We start from the raw sequence: 23,362 nt of genomic DNA on the forward strand, positions 1-23,362 counted from the left end.
CACACCTGCAATCTCAGTGAGGAGGAAGGCTAAGGCAGGAAGATCAAAAATTCCAGCCAAAGAGATGCTGTCTCAAAATAAAAAATAAAGCCGGGGCATGCCTGTAATTCTAGTGTCTTAGGAGACTGAGACAGGAGGATCGTGAGTTCAAAGCCAGCCTCAGCAAAAGCGAGGCACCAAGCAACTCAGTGAGACCCTGTCTCTAAAATACAAAATAGGACTGGGATGTGGCATATTGGTAGAGTGCCCCGGAGTTCAATTCCCGGTACCCCCCCCCCAAATAAATAAATAAATAAATGGCTGGGGGTGTAGCTTAGTGGTAGAGTGCCTCTAGGTTCAATCCCCAGTACCCACCTCCAAAAAATAAATAAATTTTTTAAAAGAGCTTTGGATGTAGCTCAATGGTAAAGCATCTCCGAGTACAATCCCCAATACTAAAAATTAAAAATAAAATGAAAATAGTAATACCCATCTCTTAGAAAAGCTATGAACGAGACAATAGAAGTAAAATGACTCTTGGTAAGCAATACTAATACCACTATCATTAGTGACAATAAACAATAAGCTTTAATGGTGAGAATAAGAATAAAAGAGCTGCAAAGATTAGAAAGGTTAATATAGTCCATTCCTGACCTCACAGGTTGGCTGATAGGAACCTTTCCATATGCTTCACATCAATGATCATCTTCAATTGTGTGTTCAATGTCTGGGAGCCCAACAAGGTGGGGACTTGTCCGTTATGTTCCCTACGGGGTCTCACTGACTGTCTCTCTGACAGAGGAGTGAGAGAATGGACCAACACCCTGTCACAGAGAGGCAGTTGGCTGATTTGCCTGAGGTGGTGTAGGGAGCCCCCTGGAAAGCTGGGGCAAGAACCCATGGGTCCTCAGCAGCCAAGAGAATTCAATCGGGGCCCAGCCCTAGAATTTAGTGATCTGGATAGGCGCACATTAATCCAGCGCCTATCAGCATTCCCACAGGGTGGCCTAAGTGCTGCCCCCTCGTCCCCCCCTCCACCTGCTCCGTTTATGAGGTGAAGAGCCCGGCAAGGAGAAGGCAGCAGAATGAAAGCGCAGGTGGGTGAGTCTTCCGCGGGCGCGGCTCTAAACCCTGCCTGCAACGCTTTGCGCCAGGTGCAGGCCAGTTCATGGCTATTGCAGCAGCCACTGGGCCACTCGGACCGTGGATGACTCAAGAAGCAGCGGGGCAAACAACCTGACTCCCGAAAAACAACTAACAAGGGCTGGAGGCCTGCCCTCTCCCGCGCGGCGCACGCACGCACGCAGCAGCGTGAGCAGACCCGCGGTCGCCGCGCCCTAGGCTGGCGCGCGGTGTACCCGGCTGCTCAGAGTCGAGTGGGTGCTGGGATCTGCGGGCGCGCCCGTAGCGCCCCGCTGAGCTGTCACCTGGCAGGCGCAGCTGGTGTTGGAGTGGACGCAGGCGGGCACCTTGCGCGTGCGCGCGGTGAGTGTGCCCGACCCGGGCAGGATGGGGCTGGGAGGGGTGCGGGAAACAGCTGCTGGGTAGATCAAAAAAGGGAAGTCAGGGACAGAAAGGCAGGATGTGGTTAACTTCCAGGTTCCAGCTTGCTTGCTCCGTAGCTAGCTTTGTTTGTCTTGAGTCTTACAGGGATACAAGCCACCTGATCCATGTGGCCCAATTGAGTCGTTTTATATGTGAGAAAATGAAGCCCAGAGAGCTAAGCAGGGTTGGTACAAAATAATTATTATTTGTTTATCTCTGCCTGCTGCCATGTAGAATGTGAGGTGGATTTTAATAAGAAACCATGCATTAAAACAATGGAAACATACAAACAATGGTAAAGAACCTTTGCCAAGAAGCTATGATTATGAATAGACAATCGAGGCCAGGAAAAAGAGAACGCAAATCTGTGTTCCATAAGGTGAGGTGAGTTGGCCAAGGACACTCACAAAACTAGTGTCCAAACTGGTATTACAAGCCAGAAGGTCTGCTTGTCGTAAATTAGATGGGAATGGAGAAGCAGATAGCCTGCTCAGATACTGGTTCTTATCCTTCTGGAAGTCACTGACCCCTTAGAAGTAGGTGTCCACTCACCACAGAGTAGTTCACATATAACTTTGCGCAGTTTCAGGTTTAACAGGTATGCCTACTATAAGGAATGACTGCCTACTGACGACGCAGATCAGTTTATTTGCTTTATTATAGAAAGGCAGTCGGTGGAGAAGCAGCTTTTAAGTCCAGACAGCGTCTAGACGCTGCTAGAAATGTGATCTGGGATGAGTAGTTTAACCTTTGCAGGTTCAGCTTTATTTGTGTAATGGAAATAAGATTGCATTGCCCTCCAGGTTATTATCAAATTTAAGAATGAGGGTAAGTCCTGATGCCTGACGGTAGTTGATACTTCACAGAAGAGTTGAGGCACATGGCCCAGTCAATCCCAGCTGTGCCAGTCGGAAAGGAAAGAAACTGGACTGGTAGAAATTGGACTGCATATGAGATAAAATAAAATTGTAAGCATGAAAATATAAAGTCAACCCTATTATGATTTGCAAACAAAAGCACATACCCTGGTAATAGTATCCTAAATAAGAGTGCAGTGAAGCATTTCACTCCATATTTGACCCAAGGTCAAATGCTGAAAGTAGAAACTACCAGATATTCCAACAAGGACTGTTTACTTGCTCCACTACACCATATGGTTTGTTTTTAAGCTGGGACCTGGCAACATCCGGTCTTGCCCAGCAATGGAGATTCACTGAGTTCCTGCCAGGGTACAGGAGTTGCTGGCAGCTGGCTCATTTCCCGCTTGGATCAGCAGATTACTGTGGCAAACAGTGTCTTGCTTCATTCTGCTCTAAATCAGATAAATGGCTTTTTATTTAACTAATGGGGAGGGGATGTGTCTTTGGGTGCTGTCACAGAAGCAAAGTGGCACTTGTTGAGCTTGATTGTCCAAAGCCTGTTGCTTGTTTATTGACATTCTTAAGAACTTTAAATCTGTGGATCCAAAATTGTGAGGAAAGGGCCTGGGCAGGCTTCTTATCTATAAAAAGAACTGTTCTTTAAAAATATTGTGTTGTCTCCTTTCTCTACCTTTTTAGGCCTTCCTAATAGAGCCAGAAAAATGCGGCTATGGGTAAATAGCTGCTATTTAATTTGGGTTAAGGCACATACCACCTGTCTGGTGGGTTACATTCCTCTCCATGTATTTATAAAAAGAAGTTTTTCCTCCAGGAGAGACAGAATGTGTGTGTGTATGTTTAGGGGGGCGGGTATCTCTTACCCTTTTTCTACCTCACTCCCAGTCATTTCTCAACCCAGAGGTGCCCTTTTTCTTCAAGCCTGGCAACTCTGGTATGTTCCTTACTTTCTGGCTCTAGGGTCTGATTTTGTTTTACAGTAGTTTCAAAAAAAAATTAGCATTTTTTTCTAATTTGACCTTTAGGTTCCAAACATTAGATGTTCCATAGGCCAATACAGAGCAAATATGCTTCCCATTTCAGGCAAAGCCTGTCTTACTTGAAGGCAGTGGTGCAGCTGTTCCTTTCCATAATTGCCCCCTTTATTCCTTGTAGAACAATGCTAAGAGCAGAATTTCTCAAGAAATGATTTATAGACCTTTTATACAGAATCACCTAGGGGTTTGTTAAAAATGCCCCACCCAAACCACTGAATTAGGATCTTCAAGAGTGGGGGCAATAATTTGCATGCTTTATTAGTGCTCCTGGTGATTCTTTTGAACTTTAGGTTACCTATGTTATGGGTTGGGGGTTAGCAGTGGGTGATTGGGAACTCTTTCTTATGCCTTTATGTATTTGTTATGTCTTTATTCTGGTTTGTCTAGTTACATAATAAGCAAGAGCCTCTTTCCTAATTCAAACAAAAATTTTCAAATGTCCAAAGAATATATATGGGTGGCAATAAGCACTTGAAAAGATACTCAAGATAATTAAACTTTAAGGAAAAGTGCATAAAATCCATAGTGAGAGATTGCTTCTTATCTATTAGGGTGGCTAAAATTAAAAACTTGACCACCAAAGTGTTGATCAGGAGTCAGAGGAACTGGACTGTGCATTCAGTCAGGACACAGCTGTACTAGGCCTCAAGAAGGTGGCGAGAGTATAGACTCAGCTGGTCTTGGGGGTGGAAGGCACTAAGAATGAATGGATGGGCTTAATAAAACAGAGCAGAGCCTAGAGGTTGGCATTGATCAACGCCCTTTGCATTTAGTAGTTTTATCAGTTTTTAGTGCATACTACTGTCCTATTACCACCCTTGCCCCCAGCCTCCATCACAGCATCTTATTCCTTATTTGTAAGGATGTCACAAGAGAATGACAACACCTTACTGGGCCAGATACTCTAGAATACAGCATTCCTTTGGTCTACTAATGTAGTCAGTTTTCAATAAGGGAATGAGGCTACTCCGGAATGACTTTTTTTTTTTTTTCAAGTGCTAACTTGAAGTGATCTTTTTCTCTTTCCTAGGACTAACAAACCATTTGTTTTAATCAGGTGGCAGAAACCCAACTCAGAGTGGCTTAGGCCCAAGGGGGTGGGAAATAAAAATGTACTAGCTTACGTAAAAACTAAACCCAACCTCTGTGCCATGGTGCATGCCTGTAATCCCAGCCATTCCAGAGGCTACAGCTGGAGGATCGTCGATTCAAGGCCGGAATGGGCAGCTTAGTGAGCCTCTGTCTCAAATTTAAAATTAAAAAGGGCTGGGGATGTATCTCAGAGGTAGAACCAATTGGGTTCAATCCCTAATTCCACAAAAACAAAACAAAACAGGGATAAGGATGTAGTTCAGAGGCAGAGTGCTTGCCTAATATGTAAGAGGACCTGGGTTTGATCCCCAGCAACCCAAAAACAAAAAGTCAGGTAAAACCAGAACCAAACAAAACCAAAACAACAGCCAAAAGGGACTCAGTCTCTGTCATGGCTGGATTGTTATTGTTATCAGGGTTCAGTTTCTCTCCCAATCTCTGTTCTATTTCAAGAGTGTTAGTTAAATTTTCATGTTCTGGCACATAGTTCTTGATAATTATTATTATCTTGATCAGCTGTAATTGCTATCTGCTGAACTTGATTAGATGCTTCTAGATTAGCCAAGGGTCCAGAGACAACTTTTTCACCTTTGACAACTTTTTCATCCACCAGATCAATAGTTACTGCCCTTTCCAGTTTAACAAAAAGAGTAACAAAAACAAAATAAAACTGGGGGCTGAGGATGTGGCTCAAGTGGTAGCTCGCTCACCTGGCATGTGCACGGTGCTGGGTTTGATCCTCAGCACCACATACAAAAATAAAGATGTTATGTCCGCCGAAAACTAAAAAATAAATATTAAAAAAACTCTCTCTCTCTCTCTCTCTCTCTCTCTTAAAACAACAACAACAAAACAACAACAACAAAACAACAACAACAACAACAAAAAACCCCAAACTGGTACTGTTATTGAGGGCTTCCCATGTCCAGATTACTCTGTTAAACATTTTACATAAACTGTCTTATGAAATCTTGTAACAGCCTGGCAAAGGTTATGTAAGAATCCCAGGAAAGCCAGCCAATTGATTGCAGAGTTAGAATTTGAAATCAGGTTTTCCTGACTTGAGGGCTTGGGCTAAAAACTTCATAGTGCTTCTCGCAGTCATTCCCTAGGATCAAGAAGAGGACAGCAGGGCTGGGGATGTGGCTCAAGCGGTAGTGCGCTCGCCTGGCATGTGTGCGACCCGGGTTCGATCCTCAGCACCACATACCAATAAAGATATTGTGTCCACAGAGAACTAAGAAAAAATAAATAAATGTTAAAATTCTCTCTCTCTGTCCCCCTCTCTCTCTCACTCTGTCTTTAAAAAAAAAAGAAAAAAAAAAAAAGAAGAGGACAGCAAAGCAATCAAATAGTGTGCATAGCTTTTACTTTTTCTGAATAGGAATCTTAAAATAATTTTGGTAGTGATGGTAGGGACAGGGCTTTGGAGGTCATCTTTATAAAATCTCAATCCCAGATCCTTCTGGATTTTAGAGTTCTGGAAACTTTATGTATAGGAGCTTGCAGACTATTGTAAGTATCTTACTAACCAAGCTCATCAGCCAGTATCCCCATGTGGCTGCTCCTTTTTCTATAGACATTCCCTCTCTTTATTTTTCAGCAGGTTCTTTTGCTATCACGGTACTTGAACTTCACCTTTAACAGCCTTCTGTGAACCTTCCCTTAGAATATGACCAATAGTCTCTCTTCCTTTTTTCTTAAATTGGCTTTCCTCTATAGCCTGGGGGGTGAATAGCCAAAGGATGCTTATCTTCCTGCCAGGGAATTTTGCCTCCTGAACTTTAAGATGATGCTTTCACTTTTGCTAGTCCCTGTCTTCATTCAGTTCTGACTGGGCAGAGTTAGGTACCAAGTATCACTTTCCATTGTTACTCCTTCTGTCTTGGAGGATGAGATAATCAAGATGTCTGACCTGTTTTAGTTTACTTAGTTTCTTTGCTTTTAGCAGAGTGAAACTTGGAGCAAATCACCAGATATTTTTAAATACCCTTTCCTTTTTGCAGAGCCAATTTTTCTTGACCTTTGTATTTTTCAGAATCCAGAAAAATGCTTGACATATAGTAGCTGCTTGAAGTATTTGTTGAATAAATGTACAAATGCCCAAATCTCTCTCTGCTAACATGAAGAAAAAAGAAGAGAATTAACTCAATTGTATCTGATCCAAAAATCAGAATCATTAACTATAGCATATTCAATACATTTTTTTAAGCACAAACTATGTGCCAGGCTGATGTAGGGTTTGTTTGTTTTTTGAGGGGGTAGGTGCTAGTAATTGAACCCAGAATATTAAAGAAATATTAAACACTCACTCTACCACTGACCTACACCACTGTCTCCTGATTTTAGTTCATAACTGCTCACCAGAAGGCATCAAAGAGATCCCAGGACTTGACTGTGCTGATTATTTTTCCAGTGCTACTTAGCCGCCTGACTGGCCTTAAGGAAAGCCACCTTTCCATGGGTGCGTTCTCTGAAATAAGCCTCCTTATCAGGCCAGGCCAGGAAATTGAATGAGGGTACTCCGCCTGCCTTCCAGGCTGGTGAGCTGTGTTTATCCTGAGAGATTACTTAAGCTAAATGATATTTTGTTTGTCTTTAAATTATTATTTTGAAATAATTATAATGAACATAAAGTTGCAAGGATAATACAAAAAAGTCCTGTGTACCCTTCCCTCTGATTTCTCTAATGGTTATATCTTACTTAATTAAATTATTTATATGTGGTGCTGAGAATAGAATCTAGTGTCTCACACATGCTAGGTGAGCACTCTACCACTGAGTCCCAGTCCCAGCCCTATCTTATCTAAATATAGCACAATATCAAAACCAGGAAGTGGCATAATACATGTGTATGGAGTTCTATGCCATTTTGTTCCATGTGAAGAATTTGTGTAACTCTCATCTCAGAAAATACAGACCTTGGGGCTGGAGATGTGGCTCAAGCGGTAGCACACTCGCCTGATATGCGTGCGGCCCGGGTTCGATCCTCAGCACCACATACCAACAAAGATGTTGTGTCCACCAAGAACTAAAAAATAAATATAAAAAAAAGAAAATACAGACCTCTTCAAGAGGTTTTTCCTGATGCTCTTCCTTAAATCCACACCTATACGCCTTCCTTCCCCACCCCTAACCAGGTAGCCACTAATCTGTCCTCTATCTCTGTAATTTTCTATTATTAGGTGAAATCACACAGCATGTAACCTTTTAAAATTTGTTTTTGTGCATTGAAACCAGAAGTGTTCTACCATGGACATCCCCAGCCTTTTTATTTTTTATTTTGAGACAGAGTCTCTCTAAAATGCCCAGGCTGGTCTCAAATTTGGGATCCTTCTGTCTCAGCCTCCCTAGTTTCTTGTGCCACATCACCATGCTTGTAACCTTTCTAGATTGTATTATCATTATTTTTTGTTAATTTTTTTTTTTTTTTTAGTTCTCGGCGGACACAACATCTTTGTTGGTATGTGGTGCTGAGGATCGAACCCGGGCCGCACGCATGCCAGGCGAGCGCGCTACCTCTTGAGCCACATCCCCAGCCCAAATTTTTTAGATTGAATTTCTTTTTCATTTAGCATTATTCCTTTGAAAACGTCTAAGTTGTTGGTGTGTATCAATAGTTAATTCCTTTTTATTTCCAAATATTCAATGGAAGTATAGTTTGTTTAACCATTCATCTGTTGAAAGAACATTTTGATTATTTTCAGTTACTGCAAATAAATGTATATAAGTTTTTTTTTTTCTTTTGGTACTGGGGATTGAACCCAGGGGTGCTTAACCACTGAGCCACATCCCCAACCTTTTTTTTCTTTTATATTTTATTTTTGAGATAAGGTCTTGCTGAATTGCTTAGGGCCTCCCTAAATTGCTGATACTGGCTTTTGAACTCATGATCCTCCTGATATTTTGATATCCAGAGCCGTTGGGATTACAGGTGTGTGTGCTACCACACCCAGCATAAATGGGTGTGGTAGGGTATATGTTTTGTTTTTAGAGAAACAGAGTGGCTGTGCCATTTTATTTTCCCACTAGCAATGTATGATTCAATTTTTCCACATTCCTGTCAGCACATGGTATTGTATAATATATATATATAATATTATATGCATATACACACATTTATTTAAAAAAAAATATATATATATATTTATTTATTTTTTAGTTTTCGACAGACACAACATCTTTGTTTGTATGTGGTGCTGAGGATTGAACCCGGGCCGCATGCATGCCAGGCGAGCGCGCTACAGCTTGAGCCACATCCCCAGCCCCACATTTATTTTTTGTGGTACTGTAAATTGGACCCAGAGCTTTGTAAGTGCTAGGCAAGCACTCTATCACTGAGCCATAGCCTAACCTTCCCTCTCCATCCCCATTCTAGGGATTGAACCCAGGGCTTCATGCTTGCAAGGCAAGCATCTATCACTGAACAATATCCCCAGACTCCCAACCCTTCTTATTTTATTTTGACACAGAATCTCACTAAGTTGCTTGTGCTGGCCTTAAGCATGCAATCCATCTGCCTCATCCTTCCGAGTAGTTGGGATCATAGATGTGCACCACTATACCCAGCCATAATTTTTTTTGGTAACAGTTTTATTGAGATAATTCATGTCATATAATTCACCCATTTAAAGTGTGCAAGTCAGTGGTTGTTTGATATATATTCACAGACCTGTGCACCCATCACCACAATCAATTTAGAACATCTTCATCATCCCTAAAAGAAACTCTGTACCCTTCAGCCACACTCTAGTCCCCACCCCTTCAGCCTTAGGCAACCATTCATCCTTTTTTTTTTTTTTTTTTTTGTCTCTGTAGAGTTGCCTATTCCAGACATTCCAAACAAATGGAATCATGAAATATGTGGTCCTCCATGACACCTTCTTTCACTTAGGGTAATGTTTTTAAGATTCATGTATGTTGTAGTACGCATCAGCACTTCATTCCTTTTTATTGCCAAATAATGATATTTTCAAAGAAATAGAAGTGTGTTTCTTTCCTATAAAAGTGTGTTTATAGCCTGTGCTATAATTTTTATTACACAGGCTATAAACTAAAGGATAGTAGAATGCTGCTTCAAAGAGGTCTTGCCAGGCCTACTTGGAGGTCTAGATTGCAATTAACCTAATGAGTAGTGCTATTTTCAATCTTTAGCAGTTTTCTGTAAAATACCACCTATGTTTTTTTTGTTTATTTATTATTTGGCAACAGCTCTGACTCCTGGAATCTGGATAGCTCTCCTAAAAATTTATTTGGATCTCGTAAAGAAGCTAGGCACAAGCTAGTGAATATGCGGCAGGCCAGGGACAGTTAGGCAGGCCATGACCGTGTTCATTGACAGGAACACAGTGGTGCACCAGAACATATCCATTCCAGGATCTGTGTGGGCCCTTAGCCTCGAAACAACCTTGCCCTCCCAGACAGTCAGTTTATATGTTTATTCCCTGCTTAATGCTTATGGCAAAACACAGAAACTTGAACAACTGCTAACACAACTACAAGAGCCATCTATTTAGCAAATATGTATTCCTTGTCAGTATTGTGAGGCTCAGAGGAGGATACAAGATGAGTAGGTACATTCAGGAGCAGTGACCCAGCACACCTGTAATCCCAGCTACTGTGCAGGCTGAAGCAGGAGAATTGAAAGCTTGAGGACAGCCTCAGCAACTTAGCAAGACTCTGTCTCAAAATCAAATAAAATGGCCAAATATGTACCTCAGTGGTATGGCACCCCATGGTTCAATACCCAGTACCAGAGGGGAAACAAGATGAATAGGTGTTTATCTTGCCTCCAGAAGCCTAGTGTCTAGCCAGGAAGATGAGCCTAGTCATAAATATCCTGAGTCTAAGGTGGAATGGGATGCATGCCACTATAAATATTATGAAATAGTTTAGCTAGAAAATAACAAACAATAGAACAAATACCCACGTATTTATCTGCTAGCTTTGTTTAATTTCACATTTTTGTCATATTTGCTTCACATTTTTTTAGACAAACAGAATATCTCAGATACTCAGCAATAAAAGAAAGGAACTATTGATACACAGAATTGCATGAATCTCCAAGGAACTGTGCTGACTGAATAAAGTCATTCCTAAAAGGTTACATACTGAGTGACTCTATTTATGTAACTTTCTTTCTTTTTTTTTTTTTTTGTTACTAAGGAATGAACCCAGGGATGCTTAACCATTGAACTATGTCTCCAGCCCTTTTCATATTTTATTTAGAGACAGGGTCCCACTGAGTTGCTTAGGGCTTCGCTAAGTTGCTGAGGCTGGCTTTGAACTCTGCCTTAGCCTGCTGAGCGCCCAGCTACATAATTTCTTGAAATGATATGGTTATTAAATGGAGAGCATATTTGTGGTTGCCAAGGGTAAAGATGACAGGGAGCCAAGAGGGTGAAGAGGCAACCTGGAGGATTCCTGGTGGAATGTTCCACTCCTTGGATGTGTCAATGCCAGTGTAACTGTTATCTGGCGGGGGGACTATGTAAGGGTCCATGGATTTTCTCTGGATATCTTTTATTACTGCATGTGAATCTCTAATTATTTTAAAATAAAAGGTTTAACTTTTAAAAATCTCAAATACTATTAAGCTCCTTTGATACTCTCTTCAATTCCTTTCCCTTGCTTCCCTTTCCATAGGTTACTGCTATTCTGAATTTATTATTTCCATATCTGTTCCATATGTGTGTCTATCCCTAAGCAATACACAGCACTGTTAAACATATTCTAAAAGTTAGAATATGGTATCATACTGTATTGTTTTTTCCTTTCTTCTTCTCTTTTTCTCTATTTTTTAATTTAAATTTTTGTGGTACTTGAGATTGAACCTAGGGTTGCTCCACCACTGAGCTACATCCACAGCCCTTTTTCAGGTTTTTTTTTTTTTTTTTTTTTGAGATAGGTCTCACCAAGTTGCAGAATCTGGCCTTGAACTTTCAATCCTTCTGCCTCAGCCTCCTGAGTAGCTGGGATTACAGGCATATACCACCACACCTGGTTTCTCTCCCCCCCCTCTTTCTTTCTTTATGATATTTGTGGAGATATGCATGTTGAAACATGAATATATAGTTTATTCAACTTATACTGTTCAGAATTTCGCTGGTGGTATGATTGTGTTATTTTCCTACCCTCCTGATGTTGGACATCCAGGCTGTTTCTAATTTTCTGTGATTACCAAAAGTGCTGCCGTCAACAGTCTTGTCCACATTCCTCATGTGTATGTGGAGACATTTCTTGAAGGCAGGATGCATCTAGGAGTAGAGCTGCCCTCTTCGCGTGTGTGTTTTGAACTTTTCTAGATACTGCCAAGTTGCTTTTTAGAGTGGATGCAGCAATTAACATGATTATATCAGTATGTAAGACTTCTTAGCAGTCTACATTCATCTACCTGTTCATAGACACTTTTTTTTTTTTTTTACATTTTGTCAATTCTGATGAACATTTTGGTTTTAATAACTCACAGTTGCCTTGTCACTGGTGAGTTCATCATCTTTTTGTTGGTTATTAGCCACTTACATTTCTTCTTTTATGAATTTCCTGTTCTAATCTGTGTTAGCCAAGGTTTAGTTGCAGGTAACACACATTGTTCTATTTTAAGGAAAAAGAGATTTAAAAGAGGTTTATTAGGTACTTGTTGAAGGGTCTGGAGAAGTGGATCACAGAATACACTGTAGAGATGAGTCCCAGAGCCATGCTAAAAGAGTGGCCCTCCAAAGAGCTGCTGCCCTCTGCACCCATCAGGAAATTGGAGAATAGGGAAGCTGCTCTTCCAGATGCTGCTTCAGGATTCCAGGACTCTACCCATAATCTATTGCATTGCCAGAACTATTGATTTCAGAACAGTGCAGAACCTGCCTAGGTGAATGGGGTACCTGAAGCATTATCTTTCTTCCTACTTCACTCAGTTCTAAATTCCAAGTTCAAACAAAACCATCTGATTGATGGGACTGAAAATACTTCTTAAACTCTTAGCAGCTAGGGAATTTGAGAAATTGGTTTTTAGCTCTCCAGTTTCAGTATAACAGTAAGACCCAATAGAAGGAGGTTGAAACTGATGGTGACTGAATTAAAATAATGTATTCTTAAAAGTGTCTTTTGTCTATTTTTCTACCAGAATGCCTTATTTTAATGATTCTTAGCAGTTCTATATATAGTTTAGATATTAAATTTTTGCAGGCTACTTTCATTAGCAGTATCTTCTCCTGATCTGAGGCTTGTTTTTTTTTTGATCATGGAATTGCTTGGAAAACAGAGCATTTCAATGTGAATATAGTCAGATTTATCTACCTTTATTAATCTTTTTGTTGGGGGTTTGTACATTGTATTTTTGTTGAAGAAATCCTTCCCAATCTGGAGAGCATACAAACATTTTCTTTTAAAACTTTTAGCATTTCACATGTAATTTTTAAAGCCATCTAGAATTTATTTTGAGTGCTTTGTAGGATTCTATTTATTTGTCTTTCTATATGGGAAGCCAGTTATCCCATGGACCATCCTTTCACTGATCACTTATGAAACTTCTGTCATATCAAGTTTCCCTATTCACTATGGTCTGTTTCTGGGCTTTCTAATCTGTTCCACTAATCTTTTTTCCTACCTCTGTTCAATACCACACTGCTGAATTACTACGGCTTTAAAATAGTAAGTCTTGATACATAATAGGACAAATCTCTTTGTGTAGTTCTTCAGAATTTCCTTGGCTATTCTTAGACCTTTATTTTTCCATATATATGTGAGAATTATTTTACTATACCCTATTTAAAAAAAAACCTGTTTGAAGTTTTATTAAAATTGTATTGAGGGAGCCAGGCACACCTGTAATCCCAGTGGCTTGGAAGGCTGAGGCAGGAGGATCACTAGTTCAAAGCCAGCCTCAGCAGAAGTAAGGCGCTAAGCAACTCAGTGAGACCCTGACTCTAAATAAAATAGGGCTGGGGATGTGGCTCAGTGGTTGAGTGAGAGAGAGAGAGAGAGAGAGAGAGAGAGAGAGAGAGAGAGAGAGAGAGAGAGAGAAGTGAAGGGCTGGGGGCTGTAACTCAGTGGCAGAGCTCCTGCTTAGCACATGTAAGGCACTGGCTTTGATCCTTAGCACCACATAAAAATAAATAAATAAAATTAAGGCAATCTGCTCATCTACAACTACAAAAAAATTTTTTTAAAAATTGTATTTAGTCACTCTGTAAGGAATTTTCATCTTTATGATAGAATCTTTCTATCTATGATCATGGTATATTTCAATTTGTAGTTGATTCCCAAGTGTATTTTACTCAAGTTTTATAATTTTCTCCATAAGCATCTAATACATGTTTTGTTTAGTATATTTAAGGAGTAAAAATTATTGTTGATTGTTACTACATTATTAAAGATTTTTTATTATTATGCTTTTATCTTCCTTTGAATTACTAATGTTGGTGTTTATATATAGTTTTACTTTTGAATATTAATCTCTGCAAAATTGTAGGATTCCCATTTTTTAAATAAATTTAATGGTTTCTTGCTTGTTGTGCTACCTGGAGCTGAGGATTGAAGTGATGACGAAGCCCTCAGGTGGGCTAGGAAGGCTCCTCATACTTTTTGTATCCATTCGTGGTCTTGCTGATTTGTTTGTCACCTGTCCTGCATCCTGGCTCCAGGTCAGAGTTAGACAAGCACCTACAGTGAATGACTGCGACCTCAGCTGAACGAGCTCTCCCCCGGGTGTGGCTGTCTCAGGACCATAGTAGAGCAGGATTCCTTATCTACTAACTTTCTATGGCATCATGGTTCATGAACATCCATTAACAATTCTCACTGAAAGTTCAATCACATATGATCTGGTGCATTTAGATTTCACTGGCCATATCCCAATATCACGTTTCAGGATTCCATGACTCTACTCCTAATGTATTGCATTGTCAGAACTGTTGACTTCAGAACAATGCCGAACCTGAAGGGTGAATGGACACCTGAAGCATTATCTTTATTCCTACTTCACTCAGTTCTAAATTCCAGGTTCAAACAAAACCACATTCAAAGAAAGTTTCCGATAAATTTTGTGATGAGAAGATGAAGCAATAATAGTCATGAATCCAGAAGGCCAGTAGGACAGAAATGGTCATTGTCACGTAAGGTTGAATACTTGGAAATCCTTCCAAGAGTGTTATGTAGGGACAGTTTTTTCCCTGGTTGGATCATAAAAACCACATTCCCTCCTGTTAAGTGTGGGAATTCAGCTGTAATTCCTGGACTGTGAAGTAACCTGATCGTGGTGCTGAGATTGCCTGATGACCTCGCTGCTTCTGACAAGTTGGATAAATGCCTGTGGATATCATCTTTTACCATTTTCAATATGATCCTTTTAAATGACATACTTCCTATACTGTCCCTATTTATGAAGTCTTTAGGTGGGAAAAATGACCTTCCCAGTTTTTAAAATTTGCAACAAAGACAATTTGAAAGAAATAAGGTTTTGTAATTCTTTTTTTCAATATTTATTTTTTAATTGTAGTTGGACACAATACCTTTATTTTATTTATTTATTTTTATGTGGTGCTGAGGATCAAACCCAGGGCCTCACATGTGCTAGGCGAGCGCTCTACTGCTGAGCTACAACCCCAGCCCCAAGTTTTGCAATTCTTTTTATTTTTATTTTTTAATTGTAGATAGACACAATTCCTTTTATTTTATTTGTTTATTTTTTGTGGTGTGGGGGGTTGAACCCAGTGCCTCACGCATGCTAGGCAAGCACTATACCACTGAACCACAACCCCGTCCCAAATTTTGCAATTCTTAAAAAAAAAAAAAGTTTAAGAAAATTCTTTTTCTTAGAAGCATAATTTTAGACTCATTTTAAAAATATATTTATTATTTTTATGTGGCGCTAAGGATTGGACCCAGTGCCTCACACATGTGAGGCAAGTGCTTAAACACTGAGCCCTAGCCCCAGCCCCAGACACGAGAAGCATATATTTTAAGGAGATAGATAGTTCTGTTTATTATGAAAAGCAGACAATTCTACAGTGTATGTTATGAAAAACAGCCTGTCTTCCTTCATTTCCTTCCTGTCCCAGCTACCAAAAGAGAACTCCTTCCATTGTTTTTGGCTAATTGTTTTAGAATTTACCCCCTTATCTTTAAAAAGCACTTGCAGGGAAGTTTTATACTTTCCCTCAGAAAGTTGAATATTTAAGTCTTCTGAAATAAAATGGCAGTAGATTAACAGGAGAAAGACATAGCAAACTTATATGATCATAGTTGTGCCTGACATAGGAGCCTTCAGACTGGAGCTCCAGTGGAGCTACCTGACTTTATGCTTAGGTTTGTGGAGCACACACACTATGTAGAAAACTAATTGTGCAAAAATGGTATGAGCTAATAGTAATAGACTGAGTAGAGAAACCCAGCAAGAACTGTTTGTTCAGATTCTTCTTGGTCCCTCAGTTGTAGCATTTCTTCATTAAGGGGACAGAAAGGGCTTTTTTTCTTTTTCCTTTTTTCTGTACTGAGGATTAAACCCAGGGCCATGCTATCACGGAGTCACATTTCCAACCCTTTTTATTTTAAGAAAGGCTCAGAATTGCCCAGGCTGGCCTCAAATTTTCAAAGCCACTGCCTCAGCCTCCTGAGCAACTGGGATTATAGGGATGCACCACTGTGCTCAGCCTGGACAGGACTCTTTCTTTTCTGCATAAAAGTTGTTCTAACAATTGTTTTGTTTTGTTAGTTGATTGGTTTCTTAGTTTTCTATGTATTATCTATGTAATTATCCCTAATTAAACACCAAATTCTGTATCAATTCAATAAACCAGCCTATAAGACATTCTAGAACCTTCTGCAGTTCTCTAGTCCAGATTGTGCCCTCTGCCTGGAGCCAACTACCAAAGCCTAGGATTTTTCCTCACCTATTCTGAGGATTCCTTTGGTCCTTTCCTCTCCAGTGTTTAGTTACCATATCCTGAATCTTCCTCTTTCTTATTTCTTTGTTTTTGTGGAACAAATTCTCCAGTAGTTTTCCAAGAACAGATTCTCTAGGCCTTCAGAATCCTGCAACTTCTCCACAGCATGTTTAGATGTGGAAAAAACAAAAAACAAAAAACAAAACAAAACAAAAAAAACTTATCCTTCTTGGAACTTGTACTTCCTAGATCTAAGTATTCAAATCTTTTATAAATTCTGGATAGTTTCCAGTCTTAACTCTTCAAATATTGCCTCTCTTTACTTTTTTCTCATGTACTGGGGATTGAACCCAAGGGCACTCTACTACTAAGCTATATCCCCAGCGCCCCCCTTCCTTTTTTTTGAGACATGATCTCACCAAGTAGTGGAGGCTAGCCTTGGACTTGTGGTCCTCTTGTCTCAACCTCTTTAGTCACTGGAATTACAGTTGTGCCCCATGGCTCTCAGTACCCTTTTTAGTATTCTTGCCTTCCAGGACTTGCATTTGTTATGTGGATTTTTTTTTTAATTTGAGCATCCATATCCCTTATATTTTTCTCTAGTATTTTCCATATTTTTTTTTCCTTAGTGTCTTCTTAATCTGTCTAATCAGTTTTTTTAACTTCAAAGACTAAATTTTCAATTTCTGTAAGTTGCTTTAAAAAATCATATAGGTTTTCATTTTTTGTAATGCCTTTCATTTCCCTTTGTATTATCATTTCTACCTGATAATTTGGGGTCTAATCTTGCTCCTCGTTGCTTTGTGCTCACTTATTACAAGAAATGGTCTTCTTGTAATTCTGGAATCCAAACTCATTTGAAGGACATGGTTATCTGTAGCTTAGGTTAAGATGTGTCCTCCTGGAGATATGTTATTTCTCCTATAGCTGTTTCCAGTGTCCTAGGTCAGAGACCTGATTCCACGGGTTCCTACAAACCAGATCCATCCATTTACCCCCCAAACCAAACAGAAAGGTAATGGTGAAAAGCCGAAAAATAGATTTAATCAATGTGGCCGTATTGGGAAGGATAAGTGAGATCAAATAGCTCAGCTCTGCCATGAGCTTTAGGTTTAGTTGGAGGAAGAATTGGGGCAAGGGATGAGAAGTGTGCCTAATTAAGCAATCTTCCTCAAATTGGTCTGGTTGATCATTATTTGAGTTCTGGTTCTGCCAGAAGAACTGGCTCTGGAGAAGTTCTTATCTCTTGAGGGGGCAATTTCCACTTGCTGCTCAGGAGGTTTATCTCTCAGACCTGTGATTCTGAAAGGAGGGTAATACAGTTCCCAGGAGATGATGGCCCCTGCTTGGGGGACAGTCTCATTGTGGGCGATGTACCTTGCAGTGTTCCTTGAAGGTGTAGGATGACAACTGAAGACTTCTAGGTGCAACTCCAGGGGTCTGAGCCAGGAATCTGTAAAAGCTGACAGTCAAATGTCCCTACAAGGGCTGGGGTTGTGGCTCAGTGGTAGAGCACTTACCTGACATGTGTGAGGCACTGGGTTCGATTCTCAGCACCATATATAAATAAATGAATAAAATAAAAGTCTATCAACAACTAAAAAAAAATTAAAAAAAAAAGGAATGTCCCTGCAAATCTTGTCCTAGTCTTGAAGGGGGACAAAACAGGTTAGATCAATTTAGGGCTAATAAACCTTGGGTTAGCAGTTTTGGATAAACAATCCTTAAATGGTTGACATGTCTCCCTGTAGAGCTGGGCAGGTCACAAAGTTTAAGGTAATAAAGGAGACAGATACAGAATGAAGGCAGAGATGCTAGACTTTTACATGTTACCTATGGGGCATCTGCTGGCCTAGGAAGAGAGTCACTGCTTTTGATAAAGTCTCTGTTGTAATTCACCTTTTTTTTTTTTTTTTGGCAGTATTGGGGATTGAGCCCAGGGTTTCACACATGCCTGACAAACCCTCTACCACTGAGCCACATCCCCAACCCATAAAATTCCCCTCTTACCTTTTTTTTCATTAAATCTGGCGGGAATTAGGGCATCAGCCAGTAGGGTTTCCTAAGTTTTCTGGCTGGTGGTAAACTAGTGCATAAGAAAATGAACTAGGGTCTTTAAACAATGGCCAACTTTCATAAGTGAAAAAGGCCAGATGCTTAAGCTGAAAAATAAATTTTGAAGCAGAATACAAGAGGGAGCCAAAGTCAGAAGATGTCTAATTCCATAAATTATGTACGTGTATGGGTCTTTTTCTTTTAAAGAGCTCCATGATTGTGTTTTTTCTTTACCTCTATTATGGCACACTTGCCTCTGGTTATGCCTTCCCCATGGGTATTTTAAGACCCCAATTAGGCAGCCTCATGTTGGCCCCAAATTAACTTTTTTCCTTTTTCCTTTCAAGGTCAATGAGTTACTCTTAGGGACTTGTGGGGAGCTTCTTATCCTCTTTGGTTTTTCCTCAACCCATTGTGCCATCTGTGGGGATGGGTTCAGGTCTTGAGGACCACATAGCTTCTGTTGGAAGTGTTGGGGGACATTCTCCTGCTCAGTGACCCTCCTTTTTGTAGCACATGCACTGATAACTCTTACTTTCTGGGATCTTTTTGATCCCTCTGATCAGGAGGTTGGGTGTCTCACTGGAATTGCAGGGCCCTTTAGAGGGATTGTGTCATTCCCTGCGTCCCAGCTGACCTAGGAGGCAGAGGGCCAAAATGTTGTCTGTCCCCTTAGTCCTTTTATTTTCCTTGATTTTGCCTCCAAGTCATTGTAGAAATCTAGAAGACCAGTTCACCTAGGACCCAAACCAAGATGGAGAAGTATTTTTGACATTTTCTGTAAATGTGGGTGGACTTTCTTTCTTTCTTTTTTCCTGACTTATGATTTTACTGAAGTCCTGGGGGGTCCCAGATGGCTGAAGGAGCTGGTTAAGTCCCCAGTTTGCTGGGAGTGACCATGCTCTCTTCCCTGTGAGGACCACAGCTGCATCAGATGAGCTACTCCCTGCTCAGGTCAGTTCCCTGGGCTTTGGGCCTTGTGATTTCCTTAACTCTCTTGCAAGCTCTGTCATGCAGTTAAATTAAAGTTTATTATAGCTGACCTGGCATTCCTAAGCGTTTGGAAGTAGGAAGGTTTTTTTTTTTCCAGGTCATCTTGTCCACATTATTTCCTGTATATTTTTAAATTTAGAGATAAAGGGGCAATGGGAGTTTCAGAAAAGTACAGCTGGTGGAGTGAGAAGGGGGAGGACCAGGAATGGCCTAAGAGAAGATGCATGTTGGAGAATAGAGACACAGGGGTATAGAAGCACAAAAGCAGGGCAGGACTAGGCAGGTATGGAGCAAAGTAATGCACTTGCTTCTGCTGGAGGGGAAATGAGGCTGAATGGACCACTGAGCAGCAGGGAGCTATTAAAAGCCTTACAACAGGGAGCACTGTGATCACAGCTTTGTTTCAGGGAGTTTAAACTGGAAACATGTTCAGAATGAGTGCATATGGTTGGCAGCAGGAGAGAGGTGTGGATTTGGAAGGATGATCCTAGAGTCTGGGGAAGTAGTCCAGGTGATAGGTTGTATGTCCTGATGGCATAACAGGGTGTGGGGGGGGAACCATCAGGAGAGAGAGAGGAGGAGAAGCACTGAGCTGAACCAGATGAAGAAATCTGGGTCAAGAGCTGGGGCGAAAATAGAAGAGCCAGGAAAGCACATTGTCTGAGTCCTGGGAAATGAATTTAAAATGTCAGCAGTTGATCTGAGCTGTTGTCTGCCTTTTTATATAGTCCAGATACTGCCCCTAAAGGCTAATCAACACTTCATCTTGATTCTGTTGTACGAGATGTTTTTAGATCTCTTGATGAATAGTTGTCTTCAAATTAGGGACAGCATTTCCCAGTAGTGCTCCCTGGAAATGAATCAGGATGGTTTTGTTTTTCCCAGAACCTGAGGACATGAGTGATCATGAGACCACCTCCAGGCCAGGGAGTCCGGACGAGGAAGGTCGCAGCTCTGAGGACAGACAGTTGCTCCATCAGAGACTGGCTGTCAGGGAGCTCCTGGACACTGAGGTCTCCTATTTGCACATGCTTCAACTCTGTGCCTCCAACATCAGGGGCCGCCTCCAGCAGGTACTTGGGTGGGGCCACCCATAGGCCATCCTTATAGGGGTTTTTGTGGGTGTGCTTCTGAGACCTCACATCTGTCCTGGGGCAGGCCTGATGGAAAGGAAGCATGTGAGTATTAAGTTTGAGTGTTCAATAAGCCCCAGGACTACCATTTACTGGCTCTCCAACCTCCAGCAAAGCCTTGGATAGCTTAGAGTCGCAGTGTATTCATGGGCTAATGGGGAGAGGAGTAAGCCCCTCAGAGTTAATTGAGCTAATGGACAAGCCCCTTTTCAATTTAGAACAAATTGCTTAAACTGACTACATTCTAATTGTCTCATTTCACAGGGTGATGACTTGGAGAAATCAGCACTCTCGTGGGTTTCTATTATAGTGTTCGCTTTTTACATCTTTTTTTCTCCCTGATTTTAAAAGCAATATAGGATCTTGCTATAGAATTTCAAGTATGCAAGCTCCAGAACAGCAAAGGCTTTGTTTAATTCAGTATATCCCAGTCTGGATACATAAATAATGGACGTTCAGTTAGTGATTTTTTTTTTTTTTTTGAGTACTGGGATTGAACCTAGGGGTGCTCTACCAGTAAGCTATATCCCTCGCCCTTTTTAATTTTAATTTTTTTATTTTGAGACAAATTTCTTTCTTTATTTTATTTTACTAACTTGCTGAGGCTGGCTTCGAACTTGCAGTTCTCCTGCCTCAGCCTCAAATCACAGGGATTACAGGTGTGCACCATCACACTTGGCTTGATTAGTGATTCTTGAATGATTATAAATAACAAAATAGATAATGTGGAAGATAAAAGACCTCTATTATTTTACCCTTCAGAATAATAGGCACTAAAACAAACATATATGTTGTTTTTCATTTTAGCAAAAATAAGAGCATACATACTATAGACGTTGTACCACAGTTCCCTCTTGACGTGCACCCAGCTCACACTTTGGTGCTGGTGTGTTACATATAGATGTCCTGCATCCTTTTTCACAGTAGTGTAGCCTGGTTAATAGGGGCTGGAGTTTGGAGTGCATCTCCAGGTAATGATGGTATATGCCAAGTATGTCAGAGCTGGCAAGAAATCTAACTTCCCATTGTCAGATGACAGATGGAGAAACAGGGAGAAAAAAAGTGACAGTTGGCAGCAAACCTAGGAATGAAGCCCTTGTTCAGCCTTTTTTGCATGCTGAGTACTCCATGTCTTCCTTTCTCCTTGCAGAGTAGTGAAAAAAAAAACATAATTTGTAAATTTCAAATCCTTGCAAACATTCCACTGGGACAGGCAGTCTTCCTGGATGGTGGGACACTGATGGTGTGAGAGGTTGAGGCTACTCTGCAAAGTCACAGGTAGTCCCTCTACCAGACTCCCAGCGACCTCCTTGGGCTTCTTTGTTTTTTTTTCAGCTGCCACAGGGAGATCTGGATATCCTGTTCTCAAACATGGATGAAATCATCCAGGTGAGCAGCAGATTTCTTCATGGTCTGCAGGAGACGGCCTCCAAGGAAGAGGAGCAAGTATACCTAATTGGTAAGCAGAAAACCTAGGGAGTTATTGGCCTTCACTTTCTGTGGAACTGTCCTTAGCACGTGGTCATTGCAGAATGGGGGGGGGGAACGGGCTTTAGAATTCTATGGAAGTGTATCTAATTGGGAGTCTGGTTTGGGGATCCCTGAAACACAACATGTCAGAGGCAGTAGGGCCCTCGAATCATATCTGGTCCCTGTGACCTAATCACCTCTTAAAGGTGCAGCCATGTGCCAGATCAGGCTACTCTGGCTCCTGCTTGCTAAACTTCTCTTCCCAGGCCATGCTATGCAAGAAAAGCCCTTTTCCTATGGGGGTAGCAACAGCATTTTTAAAGATTTTTGGACCTCAGGCAAGACCTTTTTGGTAGTGGGGATGGAACCCAGGGCCTCACACATGCTAGGCAGGCAGTCTACCACTAAGCTACATCTTCAGCCCCATAGCAGTCTTTTTAACAGACTTCTTTTTCTCCTAAATGAGTCAGGACAAGAAGGGGAGGGAAAAGCCTTTACTTTGGTGTCCTGGACATCCTGCTTTTCTCTCCACTCTCTGGGAATTTCCCTTCCTTTGGTCTTCAGTTACTGAAACTCCCCTGTCCCTGTCCACAGTGGTGTGACAGTGTTTAACATGTTCACATTCCTGAGAACATCCCTATGTTGACAGAATGGAGAAACTGCTCTAGGTTTTGTGGCCAGGTCCACACTGGCTCTCAGTGGAGTTGCTCTGCAGCTGGCTGACCTCCTTCTACCCCACAGATTCTCCCCAGATACAAGCTTTGGGGGTCTCCTTTCTTGGTCATCTTCTTCCTGACCCTGGGCCTTCTCCCAGGAGTTATCCCTGTGGATTTGCTGGATTGCACTAGTGAAGGTCCTGGGGTGGTGATGTCATGTGTGGAAATTTTCTGAGAACCATCTGATGGTCCCAAAGGAGGCCTGGTTAGAGACCCAGTCTATGACTCTGGCAGGCAGAAAAGTCACCTGTCCTGCCTGTGGTCCTGGTTCCCACCTCCCTGTTGTGGTTAACACATTTGTCTTCATTCTTACCACTTTCTCACTGCTGGGCCACCAAATGCTCTTCAGGTTTGTTTTGTTTTGTTTTTGGTACTGGAATTTGAACCCAAGGGTGCTCTACCACTGAACTATACCTTTAGACTCCCCCGACCTTTTAGAGCACTTTTAGGCTTATAGAAAAAATCACCGCAATCCCAAGAGTCAGAGCTATACACAAAAGTAATTTTAATGAAGCATGGCTCCCCTCTCTCTCCTCCCTACTGGGCCACCCCCACCTCATTCTTCATGCCTTGTTCCTTCCGCCC

The 23,362-nt window shown here is 41.2% G+C and overlaps 1 protein-coding gene across 3 annotated transcripts in view; it reads left to right on the top strand.

Moving 5' to 3' along the window:
* The first annotated feature begins 1,007 nt into the window (after positions 1-1,007).
* Positions 1,008-23,362, top strand: part of Arhgef37 (Rho guanine nucleotide exchange factor 37) — a 51,688-nt gene continuing 29,333 nt past the window's right edge. The window contains exons 1-3 of one of the 3 annotated variants that reach the window (XM_013358172.4): positions 1,008-1,076; positions 20,344-20,531; positions 21,927-22,050. In XM_013358172.4, coding sequence (XP_013213626.1) covers positions 20,355-20,531; positions 21,927-22,050 — 301 coding nt within the window. In that variant the 5' untranslated portion in view covers positions 1,008-1,076; positions 20,344-20,354. Of the gene's footprint in view, positions 1,077-1,131; positions 1,465-20,343; positions 20,532-21,926; positions 22,051-23,362 lie in introns of those variants that run through there. The other 2 variants (XM_021725687.3, XM_040272235.2) reach the window with 2 other exon arrangements.

This window comes from Ictidomys tridecemlineatus, chromosome 1 (assembly GCF_052094955.1).
Source record: "Ictidomys tridecemlineatus isolate mIctTri1 chromosome 1, mIctTri1.hap1, whole genome shotgun sequence".
Classification (NCBI taxonomy): domain Eukaryota; kingdom Metazoa; phylum Chordata; class Mammalia; order Rodentia; family Sciuridae; genus Ictidomys; species Ictidomys tridecemlineatus.